Source organism: Euprymna scolopes, chromosome 16, assembly GCF_053919585.1.
Source record: "Euprymna scolopes isolate OS-2025 chromosome 16, ASM5391958v1, whole genome shotgun sequence".
Taxonomy (NCBI): Eukaryota; Metazoa; Mollusca; class Cephalopoda; order Sepiida; family Sepiolidae; genus Euprymna; species Euprymna scolopes.
Window position 1 is genome coordinate 14978164 of NC_136497.1, and position 16021 is coordinate 14994184.

A 16021-nucleotide genomic window follows, 5' to 3' on the forward strand; every position below is an offset into this window, starting at 1 on the left:
TTAAGTATGTTTCTATTTCTAGTGAGGATATCTTCAGCTTTCGGTTATAAATCAGGAAGTTGTATTCTGCGTTAGAGTATCAGTTTTTGTATTCAACATTGCAAAGCTAAGGAAGACAGCTATTGCTATGTAATATAGATGGCTGTAAATCTAAGTACTGACTGTAGTTTCGACAATAAACTGTAGAAGTACCCCCCATGATCTATCAGGTGTTTTTGATAAACTTGAACGGAGATATCTCAAGGTTGTGTTAGGTGTCAAAATCAACACCAGTGGAAATCAAGTTCAACTGGAAGTTGCTTTCTCTGACTACTTGAAGAAATCCTGTTAATTCATTTTCACTTCCAAAGCAACAAAAAAAAGTCCGTTAGTGAATCTGAACATTCAGATAACTCCTGCAGTTGTGATGAAGAACCATCTCAGAATATCTTCAGTTATGAGCATCAAGGACAATGGTTGCTGTCTACTATGACACCAACTTTTACATTTCAAGTCATTGAGGTTATATTTGCATCCAGTGCTGTAATAAAATTTTTATCGCAAACCAAAGGTAGAAAAGATTTTTTTTGATGGCCTTTGTCAGATGACATTGCATAGGTAGAGTCAGCATTTGTTTACAGATGGGGTTTTGAGGTAATGCCAGTTACAAGTGATGGTAGGATTTGGGATGTTCTTGATATATCTACCGTAGAAGCTTATGAAAGAATTCTGAGAGAAAATCTAAGGAATTGTAGTAAGACCTCTGCCTATAAAATATCTTGTTTACTTTTTAAGTTGAAAGTTTTCAATGCTTGAAAAAAAATGACATGTGACTTTTTAACAAATTTCTAAATCTTATTGTTGTCAGCCCTTTTTTGGTAAGTTTAAATTCTTCAAAGTAAAAATATTTCTGTGGCAAAAAGTTATTAGAAACAAGGCAAACATTTTTTTTTTTTTTTTAATTCGTCACCCAAAATTATTAAAGTTGCAAAGTTTTAAGGTTCTACCTCCAATGGTTACATTTTTACAGCAATTTCAGTAACGTATACTTTTTTTTTTTTTTTTTTTTTTTCTTGCCCTTTTTACCAAATTGTCTGTTCAACTGCTTTTACATGGTCTACAATTGAGTGGTTTTATCAATTTATAATTAAAAGAAAAAATATCTTGATCTGTAATGTGTTATGAATCATACTAAGAAGATTCAATACATTAGTCATTGAAATGAAATTGATATGAACAGTCAAAGTTGCACGTGTCATATTTGCATTTTTTTTCTCATAGGTAGTGGGATTTTGCCTAGTGTTTAAATTGGTTTCAACTAATAATTATTGCTTTCATTAGTATTACTTTTCATTTACCACAAGATGACATTACATTTATAAGGATTCACTTGTTAGCATACATTTTTAGTTATATACTATGAAATTTGGCTTCTGGACCATGATAGCAAATTTTCAACTTTCCGACAAACTTTGAACAATCATAACTCTAGCTACCAAAAATAAATTTGGTACTTTTGTTTATGGTGAACAAAAATCTATATGACCACATTAATTTTTATTTTTTTTTATTTTTTTTTTTTTTATAGATATAATGAAAATAAAATTTTGGTTTGGGATACCTACTGATATATACAAAGGAGTTGGAATTGGGTATTTAGTAAAATATATCACTCTGACCCAACACGTATGCAGAGATAGAAACAAAGGAAAGAAATTTGACTCTAGTTTTTTCAGTTGAAACATTAATGGTCATTTTATCACCAAGCCATGGACACAATTTTCCAGCCCAGCGACCATATGGATGCATCTCTGCATTTCTCTTAGATCAATTACCTGTTTCTCAGTTTGCAACTAATACCAGCTGCTATGTATGTAGCTTGCCCCATGGCATATGGTCATCCAATCAATTTTTAAGTTTGGATTACATCTTATGTTAAAGGTTTTCCTTGCACTAACATGTGCTTCCATGTCACTGTCGTCACCAGTCGTTTTTTTCCAAAAAAAATTTCCTTTCCTGTCACGGCTTGGTCATTTGTATATGCCAAGATGCTGCTACATACGTGTCCATGGCTTTGTTAAAATAACGCCAACAAGAAATCTGTACAAAACCTCAAAATGCTGTTTAATGTGCTTACCTCTGAAATAACACTAAGGAAAATCTCTATAGTACCAATAAGTGGAATTAAATGCAATTTAAACAAGTTTCTAGAACAATCGAATGATTAAGCATATATATATATACTAGTGCACAAAATGTCTTATAGGATTAATGTGCCACAAAATACTAATGTCAAATCTTCTCTCTTAGGTGGTGGTGGTGGCAGCTGCTTCAAATGTGGTGAATCTGGGCATTTTGCAAGAGAATGTCCTTCAGAAGGTGATTCACTAGGTAAGTTTTAAAAAGCTAATTTTGCTGGGTTAATCTTTTTTTTTATTCATCACATTTGTCAAACTATTACATCCAATAATATATATACATAAGCAAATTTATTTGAATACTAGTTGTTACCAACTTGATGTTACCTGGAGATCTTGTTCTTAAGATTAACCCTTTTTTTCCATTAAATGTATCAGGTCTCGTGAAATTTGGACTTTTTATTACTTTTTAAATGAAATGTTGAAGCTTAAATTTATATTTTTACTTATTTCAAACTTTCTTTACTACTTAAGTTCCAGATCGCATTTAATATTCATACATGGTTTATCATAGGCTTTTTTCCATTAAAAAATTATATCTTTGTGCTATCGCTATTTCCATGGCAAGTGCTCGTCTGAGCTCCATTCTCTGGTCACCCCCTTGCCAATCTTTTCAAAAAAACACCTGACTAGCTGAACGTCAATAATTTTCCCCACTCCTTATCTGTGCTTAAATCAAAACGTAGATTCCATGAACAAAGCTTCTTTCTTAGAACTGCACGCCTGTGGAACTCTGTTCCGCTTACCTGTTTCCCTCCCGACTTCAACCTGGATGTCTTCAAGTCCAACACAAATTCCTGATGAACCGCCCCCTTAAGTCACAACGAATTAAACCAGTGTATTAAAAATGACAAACATAATTTTATGCCAGTTGCAGTCATTATCTGAAATTAATATGTATGCTAGTGCTGTAGTAGTGGATTGCAAATGTGTGCTTTCCAATCCCTTCAAGTTAAAAATGCTATGGTAGTTCTGCTTTTAGATTTAATTCTTGTATGTCTCATTAATCTGAATAGTAGGAAAAAATTCAATAATTTTGCAATGTCTGCAACATTATTGGACTTTGGAAGTCTGAAAAATTATCATCCATTGCCATCGGAATCGATATCCCATTTTCCGATGCCATCGGAATCGATATCCCATTTTCCGATGCCATCGGAATCGATATCCCATTTTCCGATGCCATCGGAATCGATATCCCATTTTCCGATGCCATCGGAATCGATATCCCATTTTCCGATGCCATCGGAATCGATATCCCATTTTCCGATGCCATCGGAATCGATATCCCATTTTCCGATGCCATCGGAATCGATATCCCATTTTCCGATGCCATCGGAATCGATATCCCATTTTCCGATGCCATCGGAATCGATATCCCATTTTCCGATGCCATCGGAATCGATATCCCATTTTCCGATGCCATCGGAATCGATATCCCATTTTCCGATGCCATCGGAATCGATATCCCATTTTCCGATGCCATCGGAATCGATATCCCATTTTTTCAATACTTATGTTTCTGCTATTTTACACAGTAATGCTAGTTTCTGCAACTCTGTAATCCAACAACTCTACTTTTGTTTCATTACTCTTGAATTTCAGAGGATAACAACCGGATCACTCTCGGAGGTAAATTTCTTTTTAATAATTTAGTTTTATGGAATCATTTTTATTGGAAGAAAATTTAATTCAATTTGAAAAACGAATACTCTTAAGTAATTTTTAAACCATTTTTATTATTATTTTTTATTTTTATATATTTTTTTTTTTTTTTTTTTTTTTTTTTTTTTTTTTAGCACCTCGGACAGAATCTTATGTTCCACCTTCTCCACCTGAAGATGAAGAGACCATTTTCAAGTCTATGCCGACAGGAATTAATTTCTCTAAATATGATGACATCCCGGTGGAAGTATCTGGAAGGGGAGCTCCAGCAAAAATGTATAATTTTGACCAACATTTTAATGGACGATTGTTGGATAATATTCACCGTGCCAAGTACGACACACCTACACCTGTTCAAAAGAATGCAATCCCCATTATTCATGCTGGACGTGATCTTATGGCCTGTGCCCAGACAGGATCTGGCAAAACTGTAAGTTGTGCTTAAACATAAAGGATGGTGAAATTGACTGTAACAGTCCCTAAAAATTTATTATAATGTTCAAGATTTATATAAGATTAGTCTGGGTGCTCGGCATTGCCCGTGTGTTGAGCAAAAAAAAAAAAAAAAAAAAAAAAAGTTGTAGTAGGCAGACAGGCTCAAACCTGTACCACGAAGGAGGAAAAGAATGTGGGAAAAAAGTGACGTCTTTGCTATTGCATCGATTGCCAAACCGGAAGTGACAAAGGTTTTAATTAAGGTTAATCAATCCAAAAGAGGGAATGACTACTAAAAATCTCGGCGAAAAAAGCCAAAGATAAATTGTTAAATAAAAACATTCTCTTTATTAACCCTTACACTAACCATAAGTCCACATGGCAATAGGAAGTTTTTTTTGTGTCTGGCTTTCATTGTTTGGAATGATAAAATAATGCAGGACTTGAGTTGATAGAAAATGTGTATAACTAGTGATTTCTACTGCTAGCTGTCTCTTCTAGCCAGTTCGACCGATTTAACAACCTTGTCTTTATGGAGTGGGGGGACATGACACAACTGGCACTTTGCTTTTCAAATTTGTATACTCTTTTTTTCACATTCTGTCATCCATAGTTCTTTCTGGTCCTAGTGCTAAAAATCGTTTTTAGGATTGGAAATCGGTTTTGTAGGTTTTTAACACCTAGCATGGCAATTGTTTGGCTGCTGGTACAAAGATAAACATTGGAAATGAGAGGGCTATCTAGCATTACAAAAGAACTAGTTTCAGTTCTGTGCGGTTGAAAAATGTGTCGGCACTAAGTGTGTCACATTATTTATATATTTTTATGCTTGTGTCGTTTGTGTTGATTTTTTTTTTTTTTTTTTTTTTTTTTTTTTTCCCCCACCTTTATTCTCAATGCCATACCTTCCAATGGATAGAAGTCTTCAGAAAATGAGAAGCATCACTATTAAGGTAAAATTTAGCTTTGATAAATATGGCAATATATTTGTAGGACAATATTTTTCTAATCTGAACGAGGGGTAATGTGAAGGTTGGATTTCAGAATGTAATGTAGAAGGCAATTGGATATTTTGGATTTCTATTAAATCCATTTCTTTTCTATAATACGAACAAGACCATTGCCATCTGGTGGCTATTTATCTATCTCTCAAGTATTCTTTTTAAAATGTATAACTGACATTACCTATCTTTAATATAAATCTACTGTAATTTTTAAAAAGTAAATTTTCATTTGAATTACCTCCCTTGAAAAATAAAATTTTTATAATTTAACCTTTTGTTTTTAATCATTTCTTATATACTACTAGCAGGGGTGCCCCGCGTTGCACAGGTGTTTATTGAGGTGGGGGTAGCAGGCAGGCTCGAACCTGTGACGCAAAGGCAGAAAAGAAAGTGAAAGAAAACCCGACATCATGCTGCTAGGCCATGATGTGACAGGAAGTGAAAAGCATTCAAATTTAGTGATGTCAATCAAAACATTGACTTGGAGAAATGGGTAGTAAAGTGAATGAGTTCACGCAGGTGCAGAAATGAACATCTGGCTGGAGACCAGTTTATTTGTTTCTCCATGATGTTGGAGTAAACCAGCTCCCCTGAAAAAGGAGGGAACTCAAATGAATAGCAATTGTCTGATCTGAAGGGGTTTCCCCACATTGATCAAAGCTGATTGCCTTCAAGATGTCCCTGACAGGAAAGCCAGGTCGCTGCCTTTGCTTCAATTTTATTTTTTCGCTTTTATATGAAAAAGACAAACACGCGAAAGGACGGTATGGCAGAAATTTTTTTTAAAGTCTATCAAAATAAAGATAACGTCTGTTTTCGAATCGTAGATATTTATTAAGTTTTGAGACTTTGTGTTGAACAAAGATGGCAGCATAGTTCAGATCAGTAACCAAGATGGCGACCAAGAATCAAATGTGGTGCGTCGCGTAGTTAACCTCTTAAGTTTTGATATTATGTTGAACAAAGATGGCGTCGAAGAATTAAATGCGGTCCGTGACGTAGCAAATGGCGAACTGATTGACTCCAAAATTCGACAATTTTTATAATTTTGCGACGTTTTCATTGGTTGTTTAGCACAGCCGTTGGTTATAAAATAATTGGCGAATCCATTCGTCTCATACCCCCATCACAAGTCAAAAACATTTTACACACCCCCATTTTTGATATAATGGAAAAATCCTTTCGGATTCAATTTTTTTTTTTACATAGGCGTCACCACTTATCAACGCCGATAGGCCACTCAAGGATAAGGGTTAAAGAGTGTAGAGTAGTCAAAAGGACAATATAGTAATCGATAGTAATGGAAATTCGGTAAATTTGTTAACTTAAGTGGAACGGCTCATCAGAAACTTGTTTACGTTGGACTTGAAGACAACCATATTATAAACGGCTGGAAAGCAGGAAAACGGAAGACAATTCCACAGGCGTGCAGTTCTAAGAAAAAAGCTTTGATCATGGAATCTATGTTTAGGTTTAGGCACAGATAAAGAGTGGGGAAAATTATTGATAATGTTTTCAGCTAGTCTAGTGTTTCTTGTGAAAGTTTGGCGGGGGGGGGGACCATAGATTGAAACTCAGTCGAACACTTTCCATGAAAATAACGATAAAGCAGAGACAAACTCGCAACATCTCTTCTGTGAGATAGAGGTTGCAGCGAAGAGAAAAGGACATCTCCCACCACGCTACGAAGTCTATTTTGAACCCTATCAAGGCAGGACAAGTCTTTTCTAGCAGCTCCTGCCCATATGTGGCAACAGTATTCCATCCTTGGACGTATCTGGCTCTTATATAGATAGAGAATTGCATCAGCAGTGAGATATCACTTGAGAAAAGCAAAGAAAAATAAATGAACAAAGAAAAATAAACCAATAAAATAATTTTTTTTTTTTTTTTTTTTTTTTATATACATATAAAAATAAACACTTTAAATATATATATAAACATACAGAATACTTTTCAAATACATAAGCATATGCACAAAAATTCACAAATATACATTTTTGTTTTGTTTTAACAAATTTTTGCCAAAAAAAAAGATACAAAATGAACTATTTGACAAAATAGGAAGTTTACAAAAGGGTTTTAAGAAGTGGCTTTTTTTTTTTTTTTTTTTTTTTTTTTTTTTTTTTTTGTAACAAAAACTGGAAACATTATGTTAGGTATTAATTGGTTAGAAATGGTCGCAGTTTAACGTCGTTCCTGGGACATTTTTGGTGATTTTTAACTGTTCATGCTTCTCCTTTTGGGTTTCTTAGAGTGTTTCTCCCCATCGGGCTGATCGGACCTGCTAAGTCACAATGCACAAGTGAGAAAATTTTCGTAGCTTTTTTGTCTAGCGTTCGGCTTGTCATTTTCCCCTGTGCACAAACATCACAATTTGGGAGATCGTCTGAAGGTATAATTTTCATGCCTTTGACTACATTTGGTAATTTTTTTAATATCAGTTGTATTGCAGTGTCCTAGAATTTTATGACAGGTTTCCAAGTCGTAACAGGAAGTTTTTGAGGGAACCATACTTTTTAAATAATATAGTCGGCCATTTTCTTCAATGTCAAATACAGTTCCATTGGGGTATATCAATTTTGATGTATTTTGGCCAAATTGTATATTCGCGCCTTGTTTAATTGCAGCCTGCACGGAAAATGTCTTGCTTAAATGTAGGTATGAACAGAGCATTTTTTAGAATACAGTTACAGATTTCACCTTTATTTTTTAGGTATATTTTAGCATCGCCTTTTTTTTTTTTTTTTTTTTTTTTTTTTTTTTTTTTTTTTTTTTTTTTTGGAAGACTATATCATTTATTTGACTACCGTCGGCAAGTTCGACAAAATGACTTTGAGGATTAAAGTTTGAATAAAAATTAATAAAATCAGATTCCTTGGTGATAATGTGCACTGTAGCACCACAGTCTACAAGGAGGTTTTTACCATTTGTGGTATTGTCAAAGTTACATGTGACTAGAAATGTATGTTCTTCCTCAAAGTTCTCAACGTTTTTTACGGAGTCCATTTTAGAGCGTTTATATCGACATTGGAAACTTTTGTGGTTGGGTCGTCCACAATTATAGCAGATAATTTTATTCTTTTTCTTGGGGAAAATTACTTTTGGAGAATACGTTGCGGTGAGGTGCGTAATTTGGTGGTGTCTGCTTTCGAGAAGCATTTTTGAACTTCATAATATTGCTGGAGTTATTGTCCACGAGCATACGATTAGTCTCTTCGTAACTGCGCAATGCCACTTTAAGTTGGCTGAAATTTAGTGGTTTGTCTTTCTGAGTTATAACAGTTGTAAATGGTTTAAAATCGGCTGGAAGTCCCTTGAGGGTCATTAATATCAACAAGCTATCGCTTATTATTTCACCTGAGAGTTTTAAGGCATTGACAGTTGTTTCTGCCCTTATGACGTAGTCAGTAATCGTTTCATCCTCGTTACGTTTCAAAGAGGTTAATTCTGTATATAGGGATATTATTTTCGGTTTCCCTTTTGATAATGTTTTCGTAATATGTTCAATGCTTTCCTCCCATCATCCAATGCGTCTCTTATAATCAGAGACAGACTTCTATCTTCTAAACATTGAATCAGTTCTGCAAAAAGTCGCGTTTTTTTTTTTTTCAAGAAATTCGGGGTCGTTTGGATTCTCTGTTGTAGATTGTATGACTTTGTGTAGTTTTCGAATCCTTAGATATCCCAGAAATTTTACCTGCCACAATTCGAATTTAGATTCCGATCTGTCAAAGAAAAGACGGTGGCTGGGCGCATAACCTGTTAAGTTTTGAGACATTGTGTTGAACAAAGATGGCGGCGTAGTTCAGATCAGTAACCAAGATGGCGGCGAAGAATTAAATGCAGTCTGTGACGTAGCAAATGGCGAACTGATTGAATACAAAATTCAACAATTTTTATAATAATTTTGCAACGTTTTCATTGGTTGTTTAGCACAGCCGTTGGTTATAAAAATGATTGGCGAATCCATTCGTCTCCTACCCCCATCACAAGTCAAAAACATTTTACATTTATAATCTAGGAAGTATAAAAGTTCTCCAAAATAGTAACCTTGTTGAGAACCTCCTGCGAGGAAAGCCTTTCTTGGACAAACACTCTTGCACCTCTTTTGTTTCTATATATAGAATTTTAATATTGACAAAATTGTGTGTGTATATATATATATATATATATATGTATGTATATATATATATATGGTAGAGAGAGAATAAAATAGTGAATAATGCCAAACCTTTAAGAACTATTAAAAATAAAATTATACAAATAGCTATTTTTTATGTTTTTACTCTCTACAGCGACTACTTTATATACTAGCAGGGATACTTGGTCATTTCCAGGATTTAATGAGGATTAACAAATGTTCCATCCTTCCTTACTTTTCTTGCCATCGAAATCTATGAAATCGTCCATTTTTCGATCAAAAAGATTATCTGCTCTAGTCTGGGACAATTGCTTATCCTCATTGACTTAGTTAACAATACATTGTTGTTCAGATTGTACTGTAGAGAATCTGTTAATTTATCACAATATTTTTATATAATGGCTTGAATTAAAATTTTAAATGCAAAACGCAAGTATCATGGTTCTACTGTGCTTTAAACAAAAACTTTCATTTTGAACACACCCCTGCTTTATCAAAGAAATTACTGTTTTTATACACTAGGTCTTTCCTGCTTGTGCAGTAGTAAAATTTTTCAAATGCAATTGTGATGTTAGGTTGTATATAGGTGTTGATTTTGGTCAAAATCGAACTTATTTAATCAGATTTTTTGATTATCAATTTTCGATACTTATTGCAGGCATCCAAAACCTTTCTAAGAACACTGCCAGATACATCAAGTCAATTTGAAATTTAAAAAAAAATTGTCACAGCCGTTTTGGAGTCCATAGGAACTCTTTCAGAGATAAAACTGTTGATTTAAATAAGTGAGCTATTTTGATGGTAATATAGGCTGTGATAACTACTCTTATTTTATAGTTTACAAATCAAGTTATATTTAATTGTGGCAAGTTTTCCATCTTGATCTTTTTTAAATAACTTTTTTGCTTGATTTACTTGAAAATTTTTTTTTTTTTTTTTTTTTCTCTAAACCTTACAGGCTGCGTTTGTGTTACCGGTGTTGAGCTCCTTGTTGAAAAGTCGTATAGAAATTTCCAGAGAGACTCTTCCACAATATCCACACGTTGTAGTTGTTGCTCCTACAAGAGAGTTGGCTGTGCAAATATTTATGGATACTCGGAAATTTGCATATGGTACAGACATCAGATCTGCTGTTGTTTATGGTGGTACATCAGTCACTAATCAACGACGAACCCTCAGTTTAGGCGTTCATTTCTTGGTTGGTACACCCGGCAGGCTTCTAGATTTTATTGAAAAAAATGCTGTAAGTTTTAACTTTGTTTACTTTTGATAACCTATTCAAAAACTAAATGGTTACTTGAAAAGTTTAGTTTTTTAAACATTAAATTCAATTATTAATGTACCCTTTGTCCATTAAACTACTGAACAAAAAAGTATAATTTTATGGTAATTTTTTTTTTTTTTTTTTTTTTTTTTTTCCCCCAATTTTTTTGAAGTTATTGAATGTAAATAACTTGTAAAACCTTCAATCATTTAATACTTTGTTAGTAATTTTTGAAAGCTGTTAAAATTACTGATTTAAATTTAAGATATTAAGTTCCTTTCAAGTTTTGAAGGGATTGCAAACATGTTTTCATAGTCACAAAGTAGCATTTTCTTCCAACTCTTAAAAGATTGTTTTATGACAAATAAGTTATTTCAAAGTGCATTTAGTTTTGTCATTTTTAAAATAGGATTTTTTAAATTTTATTTTATGCTTTGCATTTTTTTTATTTTATTTTTTGTTTTTAAATATATATAAATGCTTTGTTAATGGATAGATGCAATGAGTGACAATTTTATTAGCCAAGGCGACAATCTACTTTTCTGTTTTAGTTTTTGTATTTCAATTATTAAATTACAAACTCTAATTTTTATTAGAAATTAACTTTTTAAAATTATTTCAGTATGAATTTGAAACGTTTAAAAATTATTTTAGAGTATGAATATTTTTGAAACTTGTGAAATATTCTGTGAAGCAAAAAGAAAAATTGTTAGGATGTGTATTTGGACAATTTTTAAATTAAGAAATTGTGTAAAAACTTTTGTGCTTGTAGATAAATCTCTCAAAAGTAAAGCATTTCATTTTGGATGAAGCAGATCGTATGTTGGACATGGGTTTTGAACCAAATATAAGAAAACTTGTTACGTCTTTAGGAATGCCACCTAAAAGTGAAAGACAAACTTTAATGTTCAGTGCAACGTTCCCAGATAGAATCCAAGAATTGGCAGCTGACTTTCTCAAAGATTATTTATTCTTAACCGTCGGCATGGTTGGTGGTGCATGTACAGATGTTGAACAGATTATCTTACAAGTGGATCGGCAGGAAAAGAGAACAAAACTATGTGGCTTTTTAGATGAATTTGGTAAGTTTTATGTTTCCCTTCCATACGTAAAAATTATAACTACTAACACAAACGTTCGCACAGGCTTGAAAAGGCATCCTTTCTATTCTATTATTACCTTGAAAAGGGCTTGTTTATGTTCAGTAAAAATTTGTCAGAATATTAATAAAATCGAAATTAATCCTATTAAAATATTTTAAAAATATTAACATTTTTTAAATATTAATTAAAATACTATTAAAATATTTAATATTAAAAATAAAATCCAAATACATTCTTCTGACTGGTGCTACCAGATCAGGCTGTCTATTGGCTTTGAGACAAAATGCACTTACATTGATGCACTTTTGTTTTTCTATTCTTGTTTGTAAAACTTATGTTCTACAAAAACAGCCCCCATCCCAACCCCCCTTTTTTCCTCCCCCTACTTCCCAACCCCGTCGGTAGGGCATTAGAATACACACTGCCCCACAGCAGAGGGTAAAAGTTTGCCGCGGATGGTGACCCGTGACACCTTGGAACGGAATCCTAGTGGTTGAGGGTTGTAGAGGATAGAAATGAGTTCCTCTCTTTCCCAACACACCACTTTGGTCCTTACCTCGGCTAGAAGGGTGGTTGGAGAGGCCCGCTCTGATAAATCAGCTGGTCACGTCACACTCTAAATCTGACAAACATAAGAAAATACACTTGTGTTGCCCACATTATACAATAAACAGATTTAGTAAGTGGTGGCTCATGAGTCAATCAACTTGCTGGACAAATGGATCTAACATGACTGGAAAACTGGTATTCTTACTAAAAAGAGGCTCTAAATAAACTTTTAATGAAAATGGATAAAATACAGGTGGTTGGATCCACCAGCGAGAAGAGTATATCCCTGTTGTTGGGACGAACGGTTTCCCCCCTCCCCAACACCTCCCATGTAGGACTCGGAGGTAAGTGGGAAGCACAAGAAATGAAAAATTGACTTCCTATATGGCCTATAACAAGCCTAAAAAAAGAAAAACAATAGTGAAATTACTGACCTCACAAGCTCAGACTGAAAAGCTGAAAACAAAACCTTCCCTACATACATTGTTATAGAAGCAATTGAAGGAGAACCAATAACTAAAATGTCTCCATTCAAAATAGAAAAAATCCTATCAGACAAAATCAAACCAAAAACAATAAAAAAAAAAAAAAATAAAAAATAGCACATTACTGATAGAAATATCAAACCAGAAACAATGAAAATCTCCAAATGGAAACACTTTGACGATTGAAAAATCAAAACCTACCCCCCATAAAACATTGAATACTAGCAAAGCTGTGATCAGGAGTCCTGAACTATCACTGTCCCTTTAGAAGAAATCGAAAACCATCTAAAAAAAAACAAAAAAAAGTCATCCTAACATTTGACACTCACTAAATCCCTAACAACAATGTAAAAATAGGATATAAAAAATAAATACCTCCCAAATCTACTCAAGTGTCATAATTGCCATCTATACGGACACCATAGAGACCGGTGTACACGATCCCCAATCTGCATTAGATGTGGAGATGATTTTCAAAAGGAAGCAATGTGTTAACTGTCAAGACCATAGCACAAATTCAACAGGATGCGAAAAATGGAAAAAAAAAAATTCTTAAAACACAATACCTAACTTTTCAAGAAGCCCATATCTTTTCAGAAAACACAAATTATGCTGATACAGCAAAAATAAATTATAGCCTACTTCTAAACTAAATAATACAACAAAAGCAAATTCTTCCAACATCAAGGTCCTGGATATGACCTTAAACTATATCTAGGCCCCAGCTTGTGGGCTTTGGGGAGTGTGGAGCCACCCCTTAATTGCCATTGCTCCCAGGTCCACTCTGACCCAGAGTGGTAGTACCTGTTAGGGTCCCAACTATGGATTAAATAGAAACGGACTTGAAAACAATAAATATATTCTATTAAAAAAAAATTCACAATCACTGGATTCAGCATTAAATAACCTGAAAAGTGTTGATATGTTGTAAAACAAACAATCCAACATCAAAATTGAAGTCTTCACAAAACTACTCAACAAAATATAAGAACTAATGGAAGATTTTAAAAAAAACAAACTCTGAAACAAATCATCACAGAAAGCAAAGACTCCATAACAAAGATTATAACCAAAACAAAACAAAGCTCCTAAACTTAAACCCAACCCAAAACAACCATAAAATCTCAAACGATATCATCTATAGAAACCACCCCTTTTACAGGAAAAAAAACTGTTCCAAAAGAACTCCACAAAACCTCACCCAATAAGGAAATAAAAAGCAAAATAAACAGATCATGCTCAACCTCCGGATCAAGAGTCACAACACTAAACAAATTTGAGGGAATGGATGTGGAGATACAAAAATCAGACATGCATGACTAAAAAACAACAACAAATTGTCATTTAAGCATACATACATGTGTGTGTGTGTGTGTATATATATATATATATATACCAAACCACCTCTACCTCTTCTAGAATCTGTTCTTACTAGAGAAACAAATAAAAACTACGATAGGACAAAGCTTAAAACCAAACTACCAACCATGGGTAAAAGAAATAATCCAATGGAACTGCCGTGGTTTGAAAGCAAATATGAATGAACTACAACTATTAATAACACAAAAACAACTTACAATAATCTGCTTCAAGAAACCTTTCTGAAACATGACAGCATCAACATCAAGAACTTCCAAACATTCAATTACATCCATAATTCTGGAGGCAGTATCGATTCTGATCTGAAACGACACACCTCACAGTAAAGTAAATATTACCACAAATATCCAAGCAATTGCCATCAAGGCCACACTACACAAAACAATAACAGTATGCTAATATATGTATATATATGTTCAACCAAATAACAATATAGACAAAGACGAATTAAAAAAATTGATCAACTACCCAACTCTTCATCCTGTTCGGTGACTTTAATAGTCACAATATACTATGGGGGGTGTAAAGACACCACTAAAAAAAAGGTAGAAACTAGGAGAGATCAACAAAAATGATATATGCCTGCTTATCGACAGTTCACCTACATACGTCAATCCAACGGAAATCACTCCGCCATTGACATAAGCATGTGTGACCCCACAATATATCGATTTGGAATGTACATGGCGATATTGTGGCAGCGACCACTTTCCAATCCTAATTGAAACTCCTGAACAACACTAAATGCCAAAAAGCTATCGAACTACAGAAAGCTGCCCTAAAAAAAATTCCAGAAACCACCTACTACTCCAAATATTATAGAATACAAGCAAAACAGAGCTTAAATGGTATAAGAACAGCAAGAAAAGAACGTTGGTAGAATTACGTCAGCAAACTGAATTCCTCCACTGGACCAAGAGTAATATGGGAAATGATCTGAAAAATTACAGGTAAACAACAAACCACCCCAATCAAACACATCATAAATAACTCTAGAATAACTGGTAAAAATAATATAGCAGACTTACTAGCTGAAACCTTTTCTGAAAACTCCTCTAACCAAAACTACAGTACAAAATTTACAACAATCAAACAAAAGGCAGAGAAATATAAACTCAACTTCAAATCAAAATATCTTGAAAACTATAATAAACTCCTTTCACTAACTGAACTAAAAGATTCCATCAAAAGAACGGCCTACCGAAACACTAAAACTATTAAAAATCTTTAACAAAATATGGACAGATGGCGAATTTCCAGATATATGGAGATTGACCACCATAATAGCAATCCCCAAACCAGGAAAAGAAAATTCAAACCTGCAAAACTATAGACCAATCTCACTAACCAGTTGCTTGGGTAAAATAATGGAGAGAATAGTTAATGACAGACTAGTTTGGTATTTAGAATCCAACAACATTATCTCTAACCTACAATGCAATTTATGTAAGAAAAGTACAATCGATCACCTGATTCACCTAGAAACAGCTGTAAGAGAAGCATTTATAAGAAACGAACACCTCTCAGCAATTTTCTTGGACTTGGAAAAAGCCTACAACTCTACCTAGAAATTTGGAATAATGAGAGATCCTAACGACCTCAATCTAAAAGGCAGATTACCACAGTTCATAAAAGGCTCCTTATCAGATTGCAAATTCAAAGTCTGCATTGGATAAACCTACTCAAGACACCAACATCCAAGAGGAGGGATACTCCCAAGGGAGTATACTATTTGTAACCTTGTTTAGCATTAAAATAAACATAACAAAATGTTTAACTCCCAGTGTTGACGGATCTCTATATGTGGATGACCTA

The 16021-nt window shown here is 33.8% G+C and overlaps 1 protein-coding gene across 4 annotated transcripts in view; it reads left to right on the top strand.

The window, feature by feature from the left end:
* LOC145295848 (ATP-dependent RNA helicase DDX4-like) overlaps window positions 1-16021 on the top strand; it is an 80579-nt gene that overhangs the window by 43547 nt on the left and 21011 nt on the right. For 2 of the 4 annotated variants that reach the window (XM_080141565.1, XM_080141564.1), the window contains exons 8-12: window positions 2290-2370; window positions 3783-3809; window positions 3977-4272; window positions 10384-10668; window positions 11462-11771. In XM_080141565.1, the coding sequence (XP_079997691.1) occupies window positions 2290-2370; window positions 3783-3809; window positions 3977-4272; window positions 10384-10668; window positions 11462-11771 (999 nt within the window). The remainder of the gene's footprint in view (window positions 1-2289; window positions 2371-3782; window positions 3810-3976; window positions 4273-10383; window positions 10669-11461; window positions 11772-16021) is intronic. The other 2 variants (XM_080141567.1, XM_080141566.1) reach the window with 1 other exon arrangement.